Source organism: Anarhichas minor, unplaced genomic scaffold, assembly GCF_050575085.1.
Source record: "Anarhichas minor isolate MPS153535 unplaced genomic scaffold, ASM5057508v1 ptg000073l, whole genome shotgun sequence".
Taxonomy (NCBI): Eukaryota; Metazoa; Chordata; class Actinopteri; order Perciformes; family Anarhichadidae; genus Anarhichas; species Anarhichas minor.
Genome location: NW_027466519.1, coordinates 10,239,431 through 10,267,389, shown reverse-complemented (window position 1 = coordinate 10,267,389; position 27,959 = coordinate 10,239,431). Strand labels below are relative to the sequence as shown.

Here is a 27,959-nt window from a genome sequence, read left to right as displayed (position 1 = left end):
GCACGTCTGCAGATTATATCACCAAAATCTAGGACTGGCAGAAAGAGATCCTCCGCTATGCTTTTCCTACAATTAAAAAGGAAGCTGAATCTGATTCTGCGTAAAAATCCAAGTGTTGTCCGAGTTTGTTGATGAGATTTTCAATACAATGTTTAAATGTAAAGGATTCATCAAGCCAAATACCTAGATATTTATGCTCTGTGACTCTGTCAATATTGCTACCATTCAGTGTGAATAGGTGTAGACTGTTAAAAGCAATCTCTTGCTCTAGAAAAAAACTTAAACATGGACATTACTGTCAGTTCAACATGAGTCAATATTATTAACATTCATTTTAAACAGGACATGGCCAGAACCAATCTTTGTGGAACACCTCTTATTACTGGTAAAAAATGTTTCTGTCTTTGACACACTAAGATCCTTCTGAAAGGTAATTCTGAAACATCTACAAGCAATTAAATCAAATCCAATATGAAATAGGGTCTGAATAAGTAAAGTGATCAACTGAAAGCGTTTGACAAGTCAATGAAAACAGCAGCAAGTATTTCACTGTAGGTGGAGGTTCCGGAAAGGGTGTCTGAGGTGTAGGAACACGTGAACAGGCAGAACATAAAACAAGATCTCCATTTACTTCAAGTTATTTCAAATGTACTCACCCACAATGCTGCCCACTGTCCAATTCTCGTCATAGTCAAAGTGTACTTCGCCCTCTTGGTTTGTCCTGGGGAAAAAGGCGTGGGCGAGGATTCCTCCAGGACCATCAAACGGTAAGCTGTCGCCATGCCAGTACCTACACAAGCACTTATTTTATTGTACACATGCAATTTAATATGTAATATAGCATAAACATAGCACAAAAAGTAAGGACATTTGTGTTTGGTAGATTAATTCTCTGTTGTAACAATGCTTCTTGGCAATAAATCTTATACCGTTGGAAAGCCTGTTTATTTCCCTTTTAAATGGCACCACATTTGTAAGGAACATGCATTTGTGGGATGAGCAGCAGAGCTGAGTATGTTGGTTGCGCCCATGAAAAATTTGCCAAACCTTCTCTGCCAATGCAAAACAGCTTATTCTGCCATTGACTCTTGTTTGGTGTCGTTTGGTGGATTGGATGATTGAAGTCTGAAGAAACAAGACATATTGGCAATTTAACAATTTATTCATTTAACAAACAGTCAGGAGCCTCAGGAGCGTGTGGAAGAACCATACACAGCCACAACAGCCTGGCACCTCCTCCTCATGCTGGTCACCAGCCTGCTCACACACTGCTGTGGGATGGCATTCCACTCCTCAAGCAGGATTTGTCGCAAGTCAGCCAACGTGGTTGTGTTGGTCACTCTGGCACAAACAGTACGTCCAAGCTGATCCCACAAGTGTTCAATGGGGTTGAGATCAGGAATGCTGGCAGGTCATTCCATCCTCGCCACTCCCAAATTCTGGAGGTAGTCTCTGATAAACCCCGCTCTGTTGGCATTGGCAGAGAAGATTTGGCAAATTGTTCATGGGCGCAACCCACATACTCAGCTCTGCTGCTCATCCCATAAATGCATGTTCCTTCTCCGACGCCGTTGGTGGGAACAGCGTTATTAGCTGTAACTTCCATATGAGAGTGTTGCAGAGTGGCGTGCGTGCGCTTGCCAGTGTAACACACACTTACGGCAGTGGCGAACGAAAGCCTGGGCAGATGGGCAGGAAACCTCCTTCTCCAGGGCAGAAAACAGTGGAGGTTGGAAACCGTAGGCAACAGGGACATTCCAGTGGCAGAGCTGGTGAGGGTGTTGTGGGCATACTCCACCCACAGGAGCTGCTGGGACCAGGACGATGGATGCTTGGAGACCAAGCACCGTCTCCATCTCCTGGTTTTTAGACGTTAGATTGTGGATGGAATCTAGATGACAGGCTGGCTGTGGCCCCAATGAGTGTGCAGAACTCCCTCCAGAACACTTACGTAAACTGAGGGCCCCGGTCAGAGACCACGTCAGTGGGGAGACCATGGAGCTGGAAGACATGCAGCAGGACCAACTCAGCAGTCTCTTTGACATAGGGGAGCTTGGGCAAGGGCACAAAGTGGGCCATCTTGCTGAACCAATCTACCACTGTCAGGATGGTGGTGTGTTTGTTGGACAGTGGTAGACTGGTAACAAAGTCCAAGGAGATGTGGGGCCAGGGCCGATGGGGCAGAGGTTGCAGGAAACCAGCTGGAATGGCTTGTGCTGGTTGCAGACAGGACAGGCGTTGACGAACTCCCGGGTGTCTTTCTCCAGAGTAGCCCACCAGAACCTCTGCTGCAGGACCTCCCTGGTACGCTGGCTCCCAGGGTGGCAAGTGAGTCTGGAGCTGTGGGCCCACTGGAGGACATCGGACCTCTAGGTCTGAGGGAGAAACAGGCAGTCAGGAGGGCAGGAGCTAGGACCGGGCTGGTCAAGGAAAAGTTGAATCGGGTAAAAAACAGGGACCATCTGGCTTGCCGAGAGTTCAGTCTTTTGACGGAGTGGATGTACTCGATGTTCTTGTGATCAGTCCATACCAAAAGGGGCAGACTAGTGCCCTCAAGCCAGTGGCACCACTCTTTAAGGGCCAGCTTAACAGCTAGCAGCTCTCGGTTACCAATCTCATAGTTCCTTTCAGCTGGTGAGAGCCGCCTAGAAAAGAAGGCGCAGGGGTGGAGCTTCTGGTCATTGGCAGCCTGCTGGGATAGGATTTTATAAATGTACAATTATTAGTGTTACAAATTGTTTATTTGTCACAAACTGTTGTGTCGTGGTGTTTTGCCCTGTTAAAGAGCGTTACTTGTGGGTTATTAATTGTTGTGTTATAAAGTTATAACCATGATTAGGGGTCCCTCTCAATACACTTAAGACAGGTAGCTCTGACTGTAGCGCTCATAGCGGCGAACAATATATTTAGCTGCCTGTTGAAGAGTTACAGCAGTTGTTTTCAGCTATGACGGTGTGTGAGAAATTCATATCATATGGGAAATTAAAACCGGTATACCGCCCAGCACTAGGGGTGACCGCAGGATAAGAAACCGGATGGTCTCATTGTAGTTACCAGACAGGAGCATACGGACTGGCGTGGTCTGGTGAGTCACTGTCCCCAGTAGGTGACCATCCAGGGCGCTGGAACAGGGGCATGGCAGGGGTACCTGGTCGGTACCCAGCTGAAGAGCTAGGTCCTCATCAATGATGCTGTCATCAGCGCCACAGTCAATGAAAGTGAGGGCGTGGGATCCATTAGTGAGCAGGAGCTGAACGTGGCACAGGGGTCTTTGGTTGGGGGAGAGTCTCGTGGTTCGGCAAATCAAAAGAGACCAGTTTATCTTTAATATATTCTGCTAGTCCAGCCAGAAAAGCATCACACTGAGCTGCAGAGTTCCAGTCACTAAGGCGTGCTCTCATGCGAAACTCAATGGCATAATCAGCAACTGTCCGGTCTCCCTGACGCAGATCCATAAGTCCCCCGGTAGAATCAGGACCCTTGGAGACCGCCCTGCACACCTTGCGTAGCTCAGCAGAAAAAGCCAGGAACAAAGAGCAGGCTGGCGTTCGCCTCTCCCATTCAACGGTGCCCCAGTCGTGCCCTGCCTGTCAGGTGGTTGATGGTAAAGGCTACCTTAGCCTCCTCCGAAGCAAACGTGTAGGGCTGCAGGGAAAACAGGATGGAGCAGTTTGTGAGGAATGAGTTGCAGCCCTCAGGTTATCCAGTGTTGCGCTCTGGTGTTCCCACACGGGGCTCATGTGCTGGAGCAGGCGTCAGAGGGACAGGAGGAGGAGCTGAGTCTGCATGCTGGGTAAGGACTGCTGTTAGCTGTTGGACCTGAGCGGCTAACGCAGCCAATGCCTGCTCGTGGACTGCTGCTGACTGACGTGTCTCAGCGGCGGTGTTGGTCATCAGCGCCTCATGCTGCTGGAGGATCCTCTCGAAACAGTTCTGTGGTGAAGAGGTGTGCGCTGGGTCCATGACTGGCCAGATTGTACTGTAACGGATTGTGGGTTTACTGGGAGTCAGGCAAGATGGGTAGATCAGGGGCAGGCAGGGTCGATAACAGGAAATCAGTCCGTGATAGAGCGCTGGAAAGTCTGGCATTGAAAAGCAAGGAACAATCTGGCAATGTGTGTCTGAGAGGCGGGATTCTATATAGTGACTTGATTAGTGATCAGAGGCAGGTGAGTGAACAGGTGAAGGGAGTTAGACTGATGAGGAGGGGAGTGGCTGACAGGTAGAGTGAGGAGGGTGTGGAGCTGAACTGTGACAATTTCAAAAACTAGACATATTCAAGTTATTGAAAAACATGGTTGTGCTTTGTTCTACCTCGGTGTTATGACTGTGAGTCATGATATAGGATCATATATGCTGTGTGACTCCCTGCCTGAGGGTGGTGCTATGTATTGTGACTGTTTTCTGTGTATCCGGTAGATGAGAGGTGATTGGACTGGGGACTCATGAGGCGGGACATAAGAAGGCACCTGTGGAGGCGGACCGTGGTCTCTCTCTCTTCTCCCCGGCTCCCAACCGGACCGTGCTGCATCACAACAGGGATCGGTGTGAAACAGATCGGGGCGACCGCCCTAGCACATCCTATAGCTAACAGTCCATGTAATGGTAGGGGTGAGCCGCTCTTTTGTTTACTTTTGTTTTCTCCTGTTTTGGGTAGGGAGTTAGGTAAGCTGCCCGTCTTTTCTTTTGTTTAGTTTGGGAGTAGGTTAGGTAGTGGATTAATGAAGATTGTTTTGTTTATTGTTTTGGGCCAGGCTCACCCTGACGTATATTACTACCAATGATGTAAAGAATAATAAATATGATGGACTGTATTACAGCATAACTGGTCGTTCTTGGGAGTGGGAGAGAGGGGGGATACCTTATACTATGCTGCGCCCAGGTTCCCCTAGACCGGGCGTAACACTCGGGTAGGGGGATCTCAACTTTTAGCCTTAGTTCCTCTGCTAAGTAGAGATTGTTTGTTGATTTCATGAGTTAATTGCTTCTGGAGATATTAAAGAGATTATTATTTGGTTTGAAGTGATGTAAGGCCTTTATTAGACAATGGGGCAGGTTTTGGCTATTCCTGCTCTGATAATTCACATGAGCAATCACGTGATCACTTGGGAGCTGATCTCGTACGGTTTCCTGTAAGTAGGAGTATGTCACTTAATAAATGTGTTATATTTTTCACTTTAAATGAAGAACCGTTTTACTCTTAAATTGGCTCTTTAGATCATTAGAAGTTTATTCTCTGGGAGTGTCTTGGCAGCCGAGTGGTTATAGCACATGCCATATAACTAACATCCTAGGTTCGATAACAGCCGTGGGACCTTTTTTGCTTGTCATTCCCCCCCCCCCCCCCCCCCCCATTTCCACACTGTCCTCAAATGAAGGCGAAAATGCCCCAAAATAAAATAGTCTTAAAAAACAAGTTTATTCTCTCAAATATAATGTACTATGGTTCCTATTAACAACCTCACTGTTAGTTGTGTTGCCTGCTGGTGCACCTTTCTTACCTGTTGAAGTCAATAATGATGTCAGCTTTCTCAGTGGTGACTTCTCTGAACGTCAAAGGAGTCACTGCACTCCACACTCCAAATGCCTCCTGGAGGACGTGCCGCACTTTGCCCTCACTCATCTGCCAGGGGAAACGTACAATCCTATTGGACGCACACACACATCCTATAAATATTTGCATCCTATAAGCTTATACAGCTGACTTGAAAAAAAACTAAAGACTGTAACTCATTCTGCAACAGTAGATTTCTGTAAATATGATCACATTATGCAGAGCTGCAAATTAGCTTCAGCTGGACGTCTCTCTATGTAACAATGTTTATCAGTATCATCAATGTCAAATAAATGACGAAATAAAAAACAATTCCTTTCATTGTATACTAAAGATGAATACAGTAAAGAAACTAAAAGTTTAGTTTTTGACATTATTACTTGGTTTTCATCACCTGCACAACTCCATCCATAATTATGTATTGTTTATTCCCAAGCATTTTGCTAATTGATATTTCCATACAAAGTATAGAAAATATGGGGTTTCCTTTGCATGGTTTACCATTTTTGGCAGAAGTCAAACCAATAAATAGGATGCGTTATTTTTCGGTTGATAATGCAGAGGAAGAATTATCAATCAGTGGTTATCATTTAGGCCAACAAGGTATTACTTTATTATGTAAATGATGTATCCAAAATTGGGCAACAGGGAGCCAGTACATTCAATATGTACATGATGGAACATTTTAGTATGAAATATCAATTCAGGAAAACTTAGTAAAATGATACTTTCATCTCACACGAAAAGATACACTGACTTCAAAAAACATATTAAAAATCAACAAAGTATGTATGCATACATTCCCCTCTGTGTTAATCTATAGATAGAGAATGGGCTTTTTCTTAATGTTCAACTTTGTGGACAAGCTCAGACATGAAAGACAGGATGCAATATGAACCTCTTTACCTCCGGCAAGCACCACTGACAAAGTTAAAGGACTCACCGAACACCAAATAGATGGTAAGCTGTGTGTGCTGCTGTGTAAGGAAAAAGCTTGTGTCACAAAAAATTTTACCTAATTAATAGTTGATAACCATACTGGTCTGATGTTGTGTACACAGTTATAAATAACCCCCCGATAGTTCCAGTTGATGCTCTTGGATATATTGATAATACAACACTGGTGTAGGTGACGTATAGTGTTTAAAGCTCATTAACTGGCTCACTGGCTTGAGAAGCCCTACTCACGCAATACATAATACAATTGGTGTTTGGTCTCTAATATTCTGCATTTGTCCTTCAATAATCATTGATTGTCAGTGCAAATAGGTGAGTTGTCGGGCCTTGCAATTCTGACGGGCCAACAGCGTATATTTTTTGTAGCCATGCTACAAGTGTGTTCTTGTAAAGTGTTCTTCTCGCATGTGAATGTTTAACCATATCAACCACTGGCACAATTGGCCTTGTTGCTTGTTATTGACAACACAGCCAGTTGTGTTAAAACGGGAGCCCAGCTAAGTCGGACCCAATGAAATCAGGAATGACCCTTTGCTAAGCCCCGCCCCCTGCTGCTATTCTGTCAAGCTTTTAGAGTTACCATGGAGCCCACACTGTCACTAACTGCACTCCTTAAATAAATATTTTAAAACTATTTCAGAAAGAAGCAGACAGAAGGGTCTACAATGTGGGTTTGAAGAATAAATCCAGGATGTCAAGTTAAATCAGCAGAGAAACAGGTTAAAAATATAGAAGCTAAAGCTACACACCACAGTGTAAATGTGAACCAGCAGATCACATGACAATCAAGACACAAGACAATGAAATGAAGGAACAGCACTGTTCTTGTAAAGCCGGGTAGATCTTTAGTCACTGTTACAATCGTTACAAAGCAAAAGTTGCATGTGTACATTCAGTATACCTTCTGTAGCTAGTGTAACAAAGAAGTGCTAATGCTAGTTAAAGGTCACATATCATGCAAATTGTACCTTTTCATGGCTTTTAATATTGTTAACATTATGTTAGCATTATCATTGCTCAAGGCACCGCTGTGCCCAAATACAGCCTCACAGAGCTGCTTATTTGGTATCAAAAGTTTCATTGAAAATACCTGACATGACATTTTGTGCTTGTTTTTTTGTCACTTATTCATGGTAAAAAGTATGTAAACTTGCACTTTTTGGCTCCTTGTAATGGTGTAACAGACCATTGTCGATCAAGGATCCGTACGAATCTCCCCCCGGTTCAGGACGCATGTGAATGACGGATTAATTACAGTTTAACCATCATAGTGTGAAATAAAGTTTTACTGACGTTAACGGCCGATATTCAGTAAAAAGATGAGATCAGGACATCAGCATTTATGCTTTCTGTTCCCTGAATGTCTAACCGAAGGAGGTTCCATAGATTCACATTATGATGCGTTCAGGCTCTGTTCAGTGAAAATGAGTATTGGGCGAAGGTAAATTATGACGTTATCATGATGATCACATGTTATCTTGTAAAATGTTTTGGTGAGAAACTTGAATGAATCCAGTTGTTTGAAGGAGATCTTTTCACACTAAATAGACATTAGAGATGAATTATGTGCAATAAGCTAATAGAAGCTGATATATCAGCCAACCCACAGCGTCATGTTATTTTATTTCGTTATTTGTCTATTTTGCACTTGCACCTCTATTTTATGAGCTCAGTGCTACCTGATATATGTGCTCTTATGTTCCTCATGTGTGTTTGTCATGTAGGGAGGATAGGGGCTTACATGGGTTTCTGAATTTGATTTTGTAAATCTTTTAATGTGGAAGCACTTTGTACTGGCTTGAAAAGTGCCATATAAACAATATGCAATTATATATATACATTTATCATTATTACTACACTAGTTGGCTACTTATCTCTACTTTATGTAACAAAAGAATAAGCAGTAAAACAATGGCCTGTACAAGATTTCTTAAAAATAACCACAGCAGGCTGTGGATGGATAGGAACATTGTGTGTCACTAGAAGCCTGTCAGTAAGCCCGTCGCCCAGACAGGGATCCAGACAGGGATCCAGTCTGGGTGACTACTGTGCGGGTTCTTCTGGGCTGCTATAACTGTTAAATTGTAATGCAAGTAGCTACGTAAATCTGAAAAAAAGGGAAATTGGACTTGTAAAAATCTAAATAACATTTTTTTGTTTTGTTATGTGTTCACATTTTGCATGTTATTATTTATTTTCTAATATGCTAATATTGCTTTACTGTCAGCTCATCACACTAAAGTCCATACAGCGTTTAACCAACGCGATGTCAGTATTGTATTCTGGCTGTTGATTGGTAATGACAGAAGGGAGGACGTCCTCCCTTGGAGCATCATGGTATGTGTTTTGGCCAATCACAAATTAACATGAAAAAAATCTAATGGATTACATTAAAGTAACAGAAGAGAAGAGATGCTAAGATAAGTTAATGATTTATTTCAACAAATTACTCTTATTTTCTGCTCTTCCTTTTGCCTCTCAAATATAGAGGAGCTTCATTGAGTTTACATCCAGCAAAACAACCACCAAAACATTCAGGATAGAAGACAAAAGCAGTGCACTTACAAAGAGAACGTTTGTGTTTCTTACTTGTAAGTGAGGTCCGTCTTCTCCCAGCGCCCTCCAAACAGAGCAAATCGCTTCCTGCGCTGTTGTGTACTTAGACCTCCCTTCTTCTCCTTCAGGTTATAGTATGACAGGCCAACCTGCGTTAAAGTGGGATAGTCTGGGACTCCACAGCGAGGACGCTTCCAGAACTCGGTGTCATTTTTGGATGCCAGTACAGACTTTAGATGGTACTCTTTGTTTAGCGTGTCCTGTTGGTGTTTCCCCCTCTCCTTCAGATCGTGACTGTTGCTGTGAGGCCATACCTTCAAACAAAAGCACACTCATGAAGGTCATTATACAGAAACAGGGACTTTATTAGACATGATAAATAATAATATATATTATTCATTTTCCAACTGAATATTGCAATATCCATTTTATCCTTTAAGACTCATACAGTGCTGTGCTGGGTGGCCGCCATAATCCTTCCTCCTCACACAGTGAAGTCAGTTACTTGCTGATACAGTTTGGTTGTGTTTTGCTGATTTGACAATTGGAGTCAACAAGGTCAGCTGTCCCATTAGCCTATGATTGTTGGTACAGTTCAGCTTCAGAGTCGCTGAGTAGGCCATTTTTTAAAAGACAACAAGCTGGACCAGTACACATTACTGTGGTGGAAATGATTGGGTGAGAACTGTCATGGGGATGGTGCATCCTTGTCTTGTAGTACTATTTCTCGTCTTCTTTTTTTCCAAGGTCAACAAGAAAGAGACCAACATTTGACAAACACATTCTATCATCAGATTCACTAGTTGTTGGCAAATTGTCTTTAATTTAAATACAAAAAACATGGAAATTGTTATAGCAAGTCATTCTGTTTGTAGTGTTTCCATCTGATATCAGACCACCAACAGTTTGAGCAGGTCTAATAAAGTACTTGTCAGAAGGAATTTAGAATACAAATATACAATATGTAGCAATGGGGACTTCATATTTACATTCACACAGGAACTTTGATCTCTGGACAAGGAAACAGCCTGCAAAGACTCGAGGAAAACACTAATGGACAACTGGCCAATTCATGGTTCTGACCCCTTTTTAGGACCAATATCATTCATTCATTCATTCATTCATGGATGCTTTATTTATCCCCTGGGAAATTTAGGCATCCAGTAGTTACACATACAAGACACAGATACTATAATATAATGCGATTGAAAAGTAATTAAATAGCAAAAACAGTGCCAAAAAACCAATTACTACGGATGTTGATAAATATGTTTGGAAGTGTTCGAAGATACGCCCGAGGTAACCAGTTGTTTCAGTTCACCCTAAACCAAAACGCTCTGTAGACACTGACGAGGTATGACTGAATCGATAAATAACTGAATGTTTGACACATCCTTAAGAGCAATTGGCAGATCGTGTAGCGCGACCGTCTTTGGATTTATTACTATTTTGCTCGAAAGAGTTCGAATCCAGGTGGTTGCGATCTTTCCATAAATATATTTTCTTCAATGTATTTCTTCATACGTGGCTGTGATGTATCAATGAATATGAGATGTGGTTTATAGATCTCCAGCAATATGTTTGTGAATGTTTGACGAATCTGTCGACAGAGGCAGAAAACAGCTGCTGCGCCTGGAAGGGAAACCAGTAGGTTTGAAAACCAGTAGGGACGTAACAGCAGCAAACGACCCACAATGCCACAGTCATATGCCCACCCCAACTCTGGGTGTGGCCCGTTACTTTACCACGTTACATGACGAAATAAGATACCTCGAGGCACCACATACAGTACCATGTAAACTCAATAGAATACACAATTACACATGTCTCTTTGACAGTTACAGTTAATGTGGATTCTGTGTGTACATACGCAAAAGCCATGTCGGACTCCGTAGTTTTCTCTGGCCCCCTCCCGAATCTGACCAATGATGAAATGTTTAGCCGCATGTCATCGTTCCACCGCTGGCTGTCGCGGTGGTGCCCAGCAAACAATGTGGGCTTCGTAGACAACTGGGAGACTTTCGGGGGAAAACCTGGTTTGCTTAGGAGGAGACGGCATTCATCCCACTTTGGATGGAGCAGATCTCATTTCTGCAAATCTGACCCAGTTTCTTTGTGAACCTAATCCATGACAACCCAAAATTGCAGTCTTACACACTTCTCTGAGCTTCCATTAGAGCAGGTACTCACCCAAAACCATATAGAGACTGTGTCTGCCCCACGGCCACGTCAGTGAATTAAATCAAAAGTAAACAGTCGAGGAGTTAAACAAAATAACTTAATCCAAGTTAATACCAACGCAACAGTGCAACAAAATAGGATAATTAAATGTGGACTCTTAAATATCAGATCTTTGTCATCTAAAGCTGTACTAGTAAATGAGCTAATATCAGATAATCATATTGATTTATTTTGTCTTACTGAAACCTGGCTGTGTAATGAAGAATATGTCAGCCTAAATAAATCAACTCCTCCAAGTCATATTAATACTCACATTCCTAGAGGCACCGGCCGAGGAGGTGGAGTAGCAGCCATCTTTGACTCAAGCCTATTATTAAACCCTAAACCTAAACTAGATTATAACTCATTTGAAAGCTTGGTTCTTAGTCTTTCACACCCAACCTGGAAAACAATACAGCCAGTTATATGTGTTATAGTGTACCGGGCCCCAGGTCCGTATTCTGAATTTCTATCGGAATTTTCTCCGTTTTTATCAAGTCTATAAACAGATAAAGTGATTATTGTAGGTGACTTTAATATTCATGTGGATGTCGAGAACAATAGCCTCAGTACTGCATTTATCTCATTATTAGATTTGATTGGTTTCTGTCAGAATGTACAGAAACCCACTCACTGTTTTAACCCTCGACCTGGTTCTGACTTATGGCATTAACATAGAAGATTTAATAGTCTTTCCACAGAACCCTCTTTTATCGGACCATTGTCTAATAACCTTTGAATTCCTACTAACAGAGTGTACACCGGTAAGCAAGAGTTACTACACTAGATGTCTATCTGATGGTGCTGTAGCTCAATTTAAAGAAGCGATTCCGTCTTTATTTAACTCAATACCATGCTTCAATATAACAGAGGACTCCTGGGCTAACTTTAGTCCGACCCAGATTGATCATCTTGTCGATAGTGCTACAAGCTCACTGAGAAGGACACTAGACTCTATTGCTCCTTTAAAAAAGAAGTTAGTAAAACAAAGGAGGTTCGCGGAAGTTAGTGGAACATGGTGTTCCACTAACTTGGAAGAATCTCGGTTAGTCTGGCGAGACAGTCTTAAAACGTATAAGAAGGCCCTCCGTAATGCCAGAGCAGCTTACTACTCATCGTTAATAGAGAAAAATAAGAAGAACCCCAGGTTTCTCTTCAGCACTGTAGCCAGGCTGACAGAGAGTCACAGCTCTGTTGTGCCGAGTATCCCTATAGACCTCAGTAGCAATGACTTCATGAACTTCTTTAATGATAAGATTATAACTATTAGAGAGAACATTAATAATGTACTGCCCTTGACTCGTACCGATCTTTCCTCAAATAGAGTAACCTTAGAAACAGCTGTAAACCCTGATATATGTTTAGATGGCTTTACTCCCATCGACCTTGTAAAATTGACTTCAACAATTTCTACGTCTAAACCTTCTACCTGTCTCTTAGACCCTATACCGACTAGGCTGCTTAAAGAAGTGCTACCATTAATTAGCACGTCTTTATTAGATATGATCAACCTGTCTTCACTAACAGGCCATGTACCACAGTCCTTCAAAGTAGCTGTAATTAAGAAGCCCACTCTGGATCCAGAGGTGTTGGCTAACTACAGACCGATCTCTAACCTTCCCTTCCTCTCTAAGATCCTTGAGAAAGCAGTTGTGAATCAGTTGTGTGAGTTTCTACGTAACAATAGTTTATTTGAGGATTTTCAGTCAGGACTTAGAAAGCATCATAGCACAAAGACAGCTCTGGTAAAATAACTAATGACCTTCTAATTGCATCAGACAAAGGACTAGTCTCTGTTCTTGTCTTGTTAGACCTTAGTGCTGCGTTCGACACCATAGACCACTACATCCTGTTGCAGAGACTAGAACACAGTGGCGGGCCGTGCATTTTATACCTGGGCCTTCACTGCTGTCCTGCAGCTGAAACACCTCATTATGACGCGACAGCTACGGTTATTATTTGTTTTGTGTAAAAATGAAGCTCAACATCTATAAATACACTAACTGCAGAGTGCAGATACATGAACACGCCGAGAGTGTGTCGCCTCTCTTCTCTGACTGCAGCTCGGACTGCAACACCAGAACAAGTCGCTAGATTTGTCGCTAGTAGCTTTTGACAAAAAAAGTCGCCATGAGGGTTCGTAAAGTTGCCAGATTTAGCGAGAAAGTTGGCAACACTGGCACCGACTAAATATGTCCCCAGCGCAACATTGGACGTAACAATGGTTCCTATCACATATAAAACCAAACAAAAATCCATCTTCATAAAAACAAGTTGTACAAATAATAATATATAAACAAGCATATTAAAGCTACTGCAGATGTAAAAACAAACGCATTTAACTTACCAGAGCTGTTGTTCACTATTTAAAGACAAAGTGCATCCTCCTTTCTTTGTTAATGAAGAGTTTAATCTCACGGTTGTTCAGTACATCCGTGCGTTTTAGTTCCAGTAAGAAGTCGATTCATGGACGCCCGTGAAGACAGTTGAGCCTCCCCAGTTGTATTTCTTGAATAGGTTTTAATGCGTTTGAGGGCTGAAAATGTCCGCTCCACAGAGGCAGCAGATATTGGGATTGTCACCGCCCAACATGTCAGGCTAGCCCACTGACCAATCACGTACTTGTAGTATGTCAAAGAATACGCCCAACATGTCAAACTGAAGATCTGATTGGTTGAACACTATGACAATCAACAATATCGTCCCCATTCACTTAAAGTGCACATGGATTCACTTGTGAGTCTGCAGGACTCGGGCCTCTCTTCTTACCTAGAGACACAGAGGTGAGATCTGATTGGATAAAAGCTCTACTTAAAACAAGCTGCACTGGAAGCAGAGCAACTGAGGAAGACAGTAGCTGTGCAATGAGAAAATAAGATAATGGGGAAAATATTTTTATAAATTATAATACATGTAGTGTATTTAAGAAAGATTATTAAATTATAAAATAGCTATAACTTTGTGATTCTGTTTAGGCCAGCAGAGAAGGCCTTGCTGGCCCTGACGGCCCACCACTGTTAGAACATTATATTGGCATCAAAGGAACCGCACTAAACTGGTTTAAGTCCTATTTATCACATCACAAGGAAAATGGATCGGGACAGTTTCCCCACACTAATGGAAATACTGGAAAGCTGCCCTGCGGACATTTTTCCCAATATGATCAGTTTGTTAAGGGCCTATCATAACCCTCTGAAATCCTGTAGCGTTGAAGACATGTACATGCTGCGGCCGGTAGCTCCCATGAATTGTGCATCATTCTTTTGTCTTAATCTTTTTTGTGTGTTGGTCACTGGAGCACTTCTGCATATGTCTGACATTCATCAACATCTGAAAAGGAAGCGTTTGGATTCAGTGCAGCAGACTCTGAGACGATCACCGCCCACAGACCTGCCGGACCAAACGCCACCAAAGTGCCCCAGGAGGAGAGGGAGGAGAGCCCAGATGGAAGCTACGCTAACCCAGCTAGGACCTGAGGCTAGTCCACTACCCAGCATGCTGCTGGCTGTCTGATACTCAGTCACAGGAAAATGAGATGGATGAAATAAGACTTGAGGCGAACCCAGCGACCACATCTTCACAGAGACCTGACTCCATCGTTCATCCAGGATCAAGCTGCACTTGACGGGCAGACAGCAGGACAGAGAGCAGGACTCTGGTGGACCAGAGGAGGAGGACTCTGTGTTCACATCACGATGCTCGGTGCTCAAACACAGTCAGAGTTCATGGACGATGTTTTCCTCATGTTGAATTTGTAATGTGAAGATGTCGGCCATATTGTCTGCCCAGAGAAGTGTTTCTGTTGCTGCTGGTTACATTCCTTATGATGCAAATTCAGAAAGTACACGACAGGAATGTACTAGTTTTTGTTGTTTGTCATGTTTTTACTTGTGTTACAAATTACAAGGTTACAAGGTTTTTATTTGTCATTGTACAACAGGGTTGCACAACAAAATTTTGATTGTAGTCCCAATTTGCTACATAGACAAATGGGCTGCATTTCGTTGTGCTTCCCCTGCGCTGCATTAGTATAATACATTATCCTTGAATCCTTAAAAAGCAGGGAAGACCTTGGCGATGTTTCAAATTGCAAAATGCATCTCTGCTTCAAACCTGTGTTGGAATCTGACTATATGGCTTCGACATGTGCTGTGAGACAAAGAGAATCAGGCCTCCCCTTTTGCCAAGCAAAGGGTTCATCCTGATTCGAGTTTGAGAAAGACCATATCCCCCACTCTGAAGAATGTCACATTACAGTGTGAACTTCCTCCCCCAAATGCAACACTACTCTCATTGGACGAGAGCAGGGATGCCAAGGCGGGACTTCCGGTAAGACAACCAGATACCCCCAAAAACTATGCTTTCCTGAGGTTACCTGAAGGCACCGCTGCAATCTAATTGGCCGAGGGCCAAGACACCCCAGGACCCCTGTGGTTCAGGTTCTCTTTCTACAAAATCACCAGCAACCCCCACCTCAACGCTTTTCCATCGATCCCTCAGTCGTGCAGGAGGCACACACACGCAACGCTTGCTCCCCTTTTAAAGAAATCTTTTTTTAACCAAACCCTAGGTTGAACAGTTTTATATTGGCGGGACAAATATACCAGCTGTTTATCATTTTGTACTTTGTGTGTTCGCATTCCTGGACGCGAACCAGTTTTCCTGCAGACGTGAAGAAGATTTCTTCAAAGAGAGACAGAAGCGCATTTCTCACTCTTGTTCTAGCCATAAGGACGCAAAATTCCCTTATCCAGACGAAGAGATTTCTCTGCTACTGAGAGAATCGATCGCGCCGCACAAAGTCGCGCATGCCTGAGTTCTACCGAAGCTCCCCGCTCGTGAAGCCGGAGGTTGTTTCTGGTCAGTGCGGAGGTCAGACCGCAACTGTGCAATCAGAGAGTCGCTGGCTGCACTTCTTTAGCTGAGAGGGCAATCTTCCGTACTCCAACGCGGCACGGAGGGTCTCAATCTTTTGTTTTGGAGGATTTGTTTTATTTTGTCTTCTTTCCCTCCTATTTTACTAACCCACACACACATATAGCTTTGAGCTAATGTAGCTACGGGTTGCTCTAAACGGCTACAGGCACGTGTAGAAAACAAGGTCCCCTTTTTGGCTATCCGCCATTTTAGAGTCTCGAGTCATCTGGTGGTCTCGCGAGAGGCGTCCCCACGTTCCAGACTGACGTACGTCGCCTTAGCTGTCCCCTCGCTCCTCCCCCTACGCACACACACACACTACAGGTACACACCAAATAGTCTGTTGACTTTAGATAGCGTGCTCATGAATGTATAGTTGTTAGTTTTAGATATTAGTTGACTAGATCATTATTATTAGAACGTAATAAACTGTTATATTTTAAAGAGCAGCTGTCTGATTACTTTGTGCATGTGTTGTGATAATAGCTGTATAATGGTCTGTTGCTCGAACTTAAACCTTCACTTTCACTCTGAATGTGTAATAGTACTCAGACTGTTGACATTGTGAGTGAATACTAATTATGAGACATAGTTTATCGTTTGGTTATTGGTCCCTGTTCGCAGGGTGGTGCCCCGTTATTATCAATAATCATTAATAATTCTACTGACATTAATAATCCTATTGATGTCAATTATATAGTTTTCTTAAATGCTGATAACTCAAACACACTCCTTTTCGTTCCCAACACCTGTATGGCTTTGAAAACTGTTAAATATAATGTTAAAATAGCACTTCACTGATTTGAAACACGAAGTTCACTTTACTTGTGGAAACAGTTGTATAATGTCTTCTGTGGCTCTAGAACAAGCTGTCCCAAGTATGAAAAGGTAACTCTGATATCATCAGAGTCATTTCTGTTGGGCTTGAAACCTAAAACCAAAACTATCTGGCCCACAGTGTCATCACAGAAATGTAGCGCCCACCCTCCTGTCCCCCTTCAGGTAAACACAGTTAGCTCTGTCAGCCTTTTGGCCATAGTTCACACTGTTAGTACTATTAGCACTGTTATCTATATGTTGATAGCCGCTGAGTGGACATCGGAATGCTTCCAATCTCTGATCTTGCACCTTCAACCATTGATATGAAAAAGAAAAGCAGCAAATACTCCCAAAGAGATGACCCTTTGGGGGCATTTTTGCATGAAAGACGACAGAAGCGATTGCTCGACTAAACTCATGGAAGTTTTCAACAATGTCTGCACGACATACTGGAATCAGGGTTGAAGAGGTTTTAACCACATTCATAAAATTGAGGCCTCAGTCCAGGCGGAGCTGACAGGCAGCTCAGTGAGTGACAGAACGATGGAAGGTGTCTGGGCAAGAAGCAAGTTTTCATAAAGTATAAACACAAACTCACATGCTATTGAAACAAAGCTTTGTGTATCTTGGGGGAATCCTGGAGATGGAGCTAACATGTCACCACAGGACCCTGTGTGGCTGCATCCCGCCCCAGAGAAGCCCAAGCTTCAACCCAAATGAAGTGGTGAGCCCATCTTCACAGAGGAGCATTGTTTCATCTAATAGGTGGCATTGGTTACATCTGTTACAACGTGTGCATGCAGGTAGGAACACACACATGACTGAAAAAATGTGCACCGCACAAACACACACAGACACACACAAGTCTATTCTGAAAACCTCAGCAAAACTGCATCACACACAGTAGGCAGATGTCTGGAAATTCCCTGTTCAGTCAGGTCGTCTGCCATATTACACAGGGAGTGTGTTATGAAAGGTTTTCAAAGATGCTGATCTGACATTACTACGATGACTAAATGTACAACTTGCAATTACAAAAAACTGAGCATAATCTGATATGACTCTCTAATGCATCACACTAAATGTGATAAGATCTACTTCCACAGACAGGCTGATAAAAAGAAAAAGATGTGCACATTGGAAGAAATGTCTCAAGGGTAAATATTTAACGGCAAAAAGTCATAGATATCAGCAGGCATTTTTTGTTTTATGCCAAGCGGAGACAGTATTTGCAGGATAAAGAGGATTAGCATTAATGGAGATGACCGACTGATCCTCTACTGTAAACATCTCTCACTAACCCTCTTTTCAGTCATGATACCTGAGCTTAAATACTGCTGTTTAATTAATAGGCTGTATGCCTCACTGTGTGTAAGTGACTGGCATCATTCTTTTAAGGCTTGACTTAAATATTGCTTTCTTAACTCTGTTAAAACAAAATATAACAAAAAATAAATAGATATACACTTCATTTACTGAATTGTTTATTATAGTAATAAATCATACACTAGGGCTGGGCGGTATACCGGTTTTAATTTCCCGTATGATATGAATTTTTCATATACCGTCATACCGGTGCCCAGCCGAGGCAACTTCTGTCGCTCTTCAACAGGCAGCAAAATATATTATTCGCCGCTGAGAGCGCTGCGGTCGGAGCTAGTTGTCTTAACTGTATTGAGAGGGAACCCTAGTCATGGTCATAACTTTATAATAACAATTAACAACCCACAACTAACGCTCTTTAACAGGGCAAAACACCACGACACAACAGTTTGTGACACATAAACAATTTGTAACACTAATAATTGTACATTTATAAAATTTCCCCACCGAACTGCATGCTGGGTACAGCTCGCTAACAACAGTCTGCTAACAGCTTGGAGAGGCTCTGTCGCTCCAGTAACGTTACATTAAAGAACAGAAAAGAGCGATGCAGGATGAACAAAGACTGAACAACAAAAGGTATTTTGGTCAGACACATATGCAACGCTGATTACCGTAATATGTGTGGTATTTGTTATAAATGTACGTTGGTACATAGAGGGTGATAAGAAGCTGTACATGGAGGGACTTAGGACCCAGGGGAATGTAGGTGAAGGAAACAGGAAGTGACGGAACGGAAGACACGCCACACAAACAGCTGTTCACCGCTCGCTGGCCGGTTGGCTGGCCGGTTCTTTTCGGTGTTAATTAATTAATGCTTTAACGCAAAAAAGAAAATACCGTGACATACCGTGAAACCGCCAGAATCTTACAAAATACCGTGGTATGCATTTTTGGTCATACCGCCCAGCCCTATCATTAGGGATGGGTATCGTTTGGGTTTTTCCGATACCGGTGCTAAAACGATACTTTTAAAACGATACCGGTGCCTAAACCGATACTTTTTTCTTCAAATTGAACAATATATGGGGGCGCTAGCGAGCAAGATATGGAGTAAGACGCAAATTTCAGTGCTCCTGCAGAACCGACAATATTTTCATCAAAAAACAGCTACAATTACAGAAATACCAGCCTCAAAGCTCACCGAGGACAACTCAAAGAGGCCAAACGCTGATTTATGCACGTTACGTCGTTTTGAATGGCGGAAAAGCTTAATAAATACAAATATAAACCCGGCGGCAGCTCATCGCGGCCTACAAGAACCACGAGACAGAGCCCACCAGGTGACCCAGACCAACCCTCCCCCAACCGAAGTGAAAGCCCAGGTATGACTGCTGAACGAATGAAAGCGGACATCTTATCTTCCCTAAAGGGAGATATTTCTAAAATTATAAGAGAGGTACTTAAAAGTGCGCTAGCGGAAGATTTCAATGCCCTCAAGTCCGAATTACAAGCGGTGCGGTCCGAAATTGCTAAAAACACGACCGCCATCCAAACAGAAGTTGAGCACATGAAAGCCGACATACAAGACACGAAGGGCGGCTTATCAACATGGTCTGACGAGGTGGTCGCACAAGAAGCTACGATAACGAGCCTTCAAAGACAGGTGACAACTTTAACAACTTTAGCGAGGATATGGAGGGGAGAATGAGACGGTGTAATATCCGAATAGCCGGCATTCAAGAACAACTAAAACAGTTGCCAAATTATTGTTTGGCAACAATTATTAAAGAAGTCCTGCAGATGGACCGGGACATAAAGATCGACCGATCGCACCGCACATTCGCCACCAGGAAACCAGGAGACCGGGAGAAACCACGAGTGATCATCGCTAAAGTACACAATGACGGAGATGCTGTAGAGATCCTGAGGAGAGCCCGAACGGGAACCAGATCGCTATCTTCCCAGACTACACACCCAGCATTGCCAAAGCCAGAGCCGCGTTCATGGACATACGGTAGGCCCTACGAGGAAGGAAGGGAGTCCGCTACGGTCTACTGTACCCAGCCAGACTCCGGATTTCACACAACAACGAAGACGAAGAGTTTCTGGATCCCAGCAAAGCCATGGAGAAGAAGGTTATCCCAGCTACTGAGGCTGCTGACTAAATGTATCCCTACCAGTACTGTTGATCACAGTAAGGACTGACCAGTGAGTTTTGCAATTTCACATATTGGCACATCATTATTTCCTACTTTATTTTATATTTAAATAATATTTTTATTTTTTTATATATATATATATATATATATTACTCGAATCACACCTGAGAAGGGAAAAGGAAAAATGTGTCTCATAGCTAATATTATTAATATACCCATCTCCATTACCAGGACACAAACCCTTATAGCCTATACTGTGCCCGTTATTTCTGTTCATATTGCTTGTATCATTCCGGTATACTTGCTCACTGGCAGCTACCTTAAGAGGAGACTACTGACACACCTTTAGCTCTGCGTGCAACTCAAACACTATTTTACCATGAGGAGCTGTTTTGACTTTACAGACCTATGCCAGGAACTGCAGGGGCCTGAATGGCCATTACTCGACACCGTCCTTTTCTGTGTCTACTTTTCTTTTCTTTTTCTTCTTTCTTTCTCCATTCCTTATCTTAGCACACCCATAGCATAGTCAATTCAATCTCGACTGTGCACTGTTGCTACTTGCCCTTAGTGGCTAGGGACTAGGTCCCACCTGACTGTTGTTAATGTTAGTTAACAGCAGTTACAACTGTTGCATTCCCCTTGTTCTGATCCCACTGTTCTCCGGGGATCCTACATTGGATATAAGAACAACAAGGTCATCATCCATTTTTCTTAAATACCCTTTTTTACCCCACCCCCATTGGTTTCATTATCTAGTCCAACTCCCCACACTCCACATAACAAGATACATGACCCATGTGCTGCCTGTTTACTTCCGCTTCCCATCTCTCTACACAAACTCCCAAAATATGCAAATTACATACCATACGTAATGGACCCACTAAAAGTTATAAGTTATAATGTCAAAGGTCTCCATAGCCCTGTTAAGAGAAAGAAAATTCTGCATCAGATGAAACAAGCAAACTGTCACATTGCATTCCTTCAGGAAACCCACTTATCTGACGCAGAACATGAAAAGTTGAAAAGGTACTGGGCAGATAAAGTATATTACTCTTCACACCAGTCAGGGAGAAAAAAAGGAGTATCCATACTCATACACAGACAAATTAATTTCACACAAACACTAGTTCATAAAGACATGGAGGGGAGATATATTTTAGTTAATGGATTAATTGATGGCACAGAAGTGTCCCTCATAAATGTATATGCACCTAATGAAGACGAGCCGGGCTTTATCAGGACGTTGTTCAATAAGATCCTACAATATAGTTCAGGGCTGCTACTTATGGGAGGAGACCTGAATTGCGTAATGTCACAATTAATGGACCGACAACCTGCCTCTAAAGCTCCACTCTCTAGAATGAGTAGAATGCTCAAATACCAATCCCTAGAAGCAGGCCTTGTAGATATATGGAGAAGCAAGTTTCTGAGAAGCAGGGATTTCACCTTCTATTCAAGCAGACATACATCCTATTCAAGGATTGATTATTTCTTTACCACTAAGGCAGATCTACACAGGATAGTGGACATTGAGATTCTGCCTATAACTATATCCGACCACGCACCTGTGGCATTAAAGTGGGATATAGGCCAAAGACCAACATCTAAACAATGGAGACTTAATGCATCTCTCCTTAATGATAAAGAATTTACCTCCTTTATCACAGCAGAACTCAAGGAATACTTGGATATCAATACCTCGGCCGGAACGTCATCTCTTATATTGTGGGATTGTGCCAAAGCATACATTAGAGGCCGTATTATTTCATATACTTCTGCTAGGAGAAGAGGAAAAGAGGCTAAACAGAGAGAATTGGAAGATAAAATAAAAGACTTGGAACATAAACATAAACAATCTGCGTCGGCCAGTCTCCTAAAAGACCTAAACACAACCCGGAGAGAACTCAACAGCCTATTATCAGATAAAATTGAGGGAAGTTTAAGATTCACAAACCAAAGATACTATGAACACGGTAACAAGGCAAGCAGATTATTAGCATTTAGATTAAGAAAACAGCAATCATCTAATACGGTACAGAAAATCAAATCAAAAGAAACGTTTGTTACAAAACCTGATGAAATAGCAGAATCCTTTGCAGAGTTTTACGAATCGTTATACAAAAACACAGATACCTGCTCTGATGATGCAAAATTTACAGAGTTCCTAAATCCTATAAAGTTAACTGAACTGACAGAATCAGCAGCTAAGGAATTAGATAAGCCTATTGAGGAATGGGAGATCAAGCAGATGATCTCAACGCGCAAAAATAATAAAAGCCCAGGACCAGATGGATATATTAATGAATTTTATAAAACCTTCAAGGATATGTTATCACCACTGTTGCTAAAAGCATACCACCATGCATTAGAATCTAAAACTATGGCACCGTCTTGGACTGAGGCAACTATAGTGGTAATTCATAAAGAAGGTAAAGACCCCACAGAGTGCCAATCCTACAGACCGATATCACTGCTGAACGGGGACCTGCGCATTCTAACAGCAATCTTAGCAAGAAGAGTTAATCATGTAATAACTGGAATCATCCATCCTGATCAGACGGGATTCATCACTGGAAGATACTATGGCGATAACTTATGACGCTTATTAAACATAATATCCCATCAAAAAGAAGAGAAAACAGAAGCAATGATTTTGTCCCTAGATGCTCAAAAAGCATTTGACCGGGTATCATGGCAATATTTATTCCAAACACTAAAACGGTTCAAATTTGGCCCCAACTTTTTAAATTGGATACAAACATTATATTCATCACCGCAGGCAGCTGTTAGAGTTAATGGACATAGATCACAAAGATTCACATTGGAACGCGGCTGCAGACAAGGCTGCCCTTTATCACCCCTGCTGTTTGCAATTAGTATCGAACCCTTGGCCCAACTCATCCGAGATGACAACAAAATAAAAGGAACTGTAATACATAAAGAAGAACATAAAATATCTCTTTACGCTGATGATGTATTATTATATCTGAAGCAGCCTGCATCAACAATACCACATCTAAAGGAACTCATCTCAAAGTATGGATACTACTCAGGATACAAGGTAAATGTGGAAAAAACAGAGGCTATGGATATCAACGGTAACATCTCAAGAAGTGTAAAACTCCAAAGTGGATTTAAATAGCCAAAAGACGGTATAAAATACCTTGGCATATACATCCCCCCCATCCTTACAGAATTTGTACGAGGCCAATTATAGTAAAATAATTCGGTGCATTGATAGTGACCTGGAACGATGGTCTACGCTCCCTCTGTCCCTGCTCGGTCGTGTTGAAAGTATTCGCATGAATGTTCTGCCCAGACTTCTCTACTTATTTCAGATGCTACCTATAGAAATTCCAAAACCAATTTTTGATAACCTGGATAAAATAATTTCCAAATTTATCTGGCAAAAAAAGCGTCCTAGAATTAGACTTAAAACCTTACAGCTATCTAAGCTAAATGGAGGCCTTAAACTTCCAAACTTAAAATATTACTTCTGGGCTGCACAAATGAAACCTTTGATAGCGTGGATTCAGAATAACACATACAATCGCTGGCTTAATATTGAGAAAAATGTATGCCCAGAGCCCTTACAAATTTTGCCTTTTTTAGATGCGCCCATAAAAGAACTGGCAGAGTAGACTAAGATCACTCTTAAAATCTGGAACAAAATACAGACATCTTTTGGGCTTCCGAAGTTAACTTCATTATTAACAAGTATTGGATCTATGAAGACCTTCACACCTAACAATCTAGACACGGGCTTTAGAAAGTGGTCAGATATGGGACTGGTTTACCTCCACCAGCTATTTAATGAGGACAACCTCAAGACATTCGAGCAGCTGAAAAAGGATTTTAATCTCCCCAAAACAGATTTCTTCAGATACCTACAATTGAGAACTTTTCTAAAAACACACAAAGACTGGGGAAAGTTTGTGAAACATACGCCTATAGAAAGGTTTTTAATAGAAATACAGATGGGGAACGAAGATAAGAAAACAATAAGTAAACTATATAATGTATTTCTATCTATGAATCTATATAATTCCCTAATGATTAAAGCAGAGATGGGAGGCGGAAATGAACAGGATCATACCACAGAATACCTGGGAGGAAATATGCACAGAGGCACACCTAGTTTCAAACTCAAACACCTGGAGAGAATTTAAATGGAAAATAATCACCAGATTCTTCAGAACACCAGAAATAGTAGCCAAGATGGGCCCAACACATTCCAACTTGTGTTGGCGGAACTGTGGAACACATGCTGCCAATCACACATATATTCTGGCTATGTCCTAAGTTAAATGCATACTGGAGAGAAGTCTTTGACGCCCTCAAAGAGATATTCCAACAGGACATCCAACAAGACCCCAGAGTAGCACTATTGGGAGCGATACCTGCAGGTCTGGATGGGAGGGCCAAAAAATACCTTCTGAACATACTACTCACAGCAGCATTGAAGGGTATAACCATCAGATGGCTAAAACCAGATCCCCCTACATACGATATATGGATCCAAAAAGTATGGGACATCTATCAAATGGAGCGAATCACATATTCATTAAGGCTCCAAAAGCCTATCTTTACTAAACGATGGGGTCCTGTCATAGCGTTATTAATACAATGAGGGTTATTACTATATGTTGCTCGATTTGGTTGAACTGATACCTGTTAAAACCTTCTGGGGGGCGCTCGGGTTCAGGGTACCCCAAAATCAAATGCGGAAAATAGCATGATTATTAGCCAGTAGTGTGGACACGGCCACTTTTTTTTTTGGATGAAATAGCAACGTGTGGACAACAACATCATATAAGTCACTTATTATAAACTCCAAAGACAACTATAGGCTACTCATATAAGTATAACAATATCGTGGCATAAAAGCACCAAATCCGGGCCAGAAATCGGCGCTATGAGTACAGTAAATCAATGTTTGTACCCTCATGCTAACGGCTACCCAGTCATACAAAGCATGTAATAGCATTAGCACACGTGGCGGAACACGTAACTAACTTCTTTTTTACGATCCGTAGAAGCACTAAACCGTTGTGTGTGATCAAACGTACCTTCATGCTGAACTTCGCCGAAAAAAATCGTGGGTATGTGCCCAAGTTTTCTCAAAATATGGATAATAACGTCGCGGAATTTCCGTTCCAAAGCTGTAGTCATTGCTGCCAACTGCATACTGTTGACTTCCGACTTGTTTCCAGAATAAGAGCGGTCAAGGGGGCTTGGGCGAGTGGTCAGACTGCCTGCGACCGGAAATTTCCGCCGGGGTACACGCGTCACTTCTGGCAACTTTATTGTATGAAATCTTTTGACGATCACCACCAAATTTGGCGTGAGTCTTCCTAAGCCTGTGACGCGTCTAAGGAGGGGTTGTTTTTGGAAATCGACCGAGGATAGGCTGAGATCCAGCCACAGACACACACATGAAATGAGAAAATCCTACAGATGACAGCCAAAACTGGCTCTGATGATGTTATGAATATGAATATGATTCCTATTATCTGTATTTGGATGTATTGAATCATATGAGTGATAAAGAAAGTGAAATATATAGTTATATAGTGTATAAAAGTACAATGTAAGAGCTGCAACAGCTGGTTCGAAAATGATGACCTCGCCTGACCCCTTTGTAATAAAAACCTCTTATTATTCACTTTATTCCACTCTAACCATTTTGTAATAACTACTGATCAGTTATGCTATGACTTGGGAAAGTTTTTAGGGATCATACTGCATTATTTCAATAACTTTTTATCACTGAAAGTGCATTTTTTCCAGGCGGAGCTGAATGTTTTCAATTTCAGCTGTGTAATCTCTTATTTTTCTATATTAACCAGTAACATATACAAAATCTATATGTATATCAACACATCTCACAAGTGTTACCAGTATTCTAGCATCAAAATTATTAAAATAGACCTTGTAGTTTGGGTAGTGTACTCAGAGGAGTAGGAGTATGCAATTTTCGAGCAGGGGGCTAAAAACAGGCCGAGTAGTTAAAAGGTTAATTAATTAACTCTCTCTACAAACACACACATTATACACCATCCTCTCTGATAAGCATATATAGCACCTACAATACTACATTCAGGAGTGGACAATTTGTTGTTTCTTCATCCCTTGTTTTTATTTTTATTTTTTTTTCATGGATGCATGTAATCAATTATTATTTTCCCCCTCTTTTTCTCTTGGAGTGAGCACCATCTGATGTTTGTTGTTCCTTCTGTGCGTTGTACACTGTACCTGAATACCATGTGCACCAAGACTACATACAGCTGAAAAATGGACAAAGAAAGTAACTGTCTGAAAATGCATGTTGTTATGTTGTTGAAAACTAAATAAAAAGTGAGTTAAAAAAAAAAATATTTGAACAATATATTAACTGTTTAAAGTATACTATAAATATAATTATATACAAAACACTTGGCTTCAAACTACAGCTTCAAACTTTTTAACTTCAAACTATGAACAATATATTAACTGTTAACAGTTTACAGTATACTTAAATAAATATAAATAAATACAAAACACACACTCTGTACACACACTACAGCTTCAAACTTTAGCAATTATTTTGCAGAAATATGAGCATATTTGCCTTCTCTGGCAAAATACGACACCTCTCCTGACTTATTTTATTTTACCAGTTGGTGGCGGTAATGCGCCAATTCGTCGTTTGCCAACCGCCACTACACCTCAAAGAAGAAGAAGAAAGTTTCGCGTGCCTGTGGATGTTGTGCTTATGAGCACCAGCGCTAAGTACCCGGATGTCGATGGAGGAAGTCAGTAGCCTGCCAGCCATTTGACAGATCTCGTTCTCGTTTTTTTTTGTTTTTTTTATATAGGAACCGGTGCCATATTAGCACCGGTTTTCGGTACTCAACCCTACCTATCATACACCAGCAATTACAATTCAAGTATAAACATTTGTAATGCTGCTGCAAAACTTAAACATAGAATTGAATTGAATAGATCGGCCCCACTGTCACAGATACCCCATCCAGCTATTTAGTCAGTATCGGCTCAATATCCGGTCAGTATTGGTGCATTTTTTTCTACATCAGAATCAGAACCGTTTATTGCCATGGTATGTTGAACATACAAGGAATTTGACATGACGGGAGGTGCATAACATTTAACAATCAACATCAAGTGCAAAGTAGAAACATATTAAAATTTACAGAAAGATATAAAATAAAGTAAAATATAAAATAAAGTGCACAAACGAACAGATAACAGGACTATAAACAAGTGAGATGTAAGTGTAGTGTAAAAGTGTTGAGTGTATTTAAATAATAACCTAGAAGGGATGTGCCCAGTAGGAAATTGTCCTGAGGATGACAGAGTCAGTGGGGGACCCGGGCTCTGTTAATGAGCCCGACTGCGGATGGGAAGAAACTGTTCATGTGTCGTGAGGTCTTGGTCCTGATGGACCT

General features: G+C 41.8%; 1 protein-coding gene across 1 annotated transcript in view; it reads right to left on the bottom strand.

Moving 5' to 3' along the window:
• Positions 1-27,959, bottom strand: part of LOC142935498 (stromelysin-3-like) — a 39,017-nt gene that overhangs the window by 8,017 nt on the left and 3,041 nt on the right. Inside the window, exons 2-4 of the mRNA XM_076079891.1 lie at positions 9,101-9,381; positions 5,502-5,645; positions 657-790 (exon numbers count right to left, since the gene is read on the bottom strand). Of these exons, the coding sequence (XP_075936006.1) occupies positions 657-790; positions 5,502-5,645; positions 9,101-9,381 (559 nt within the window). The remainder of the gene's footprint in view (positions 1-656; positions 791-5,501; positions 5,646-9,100; positions 9,382-27,959) is intronic.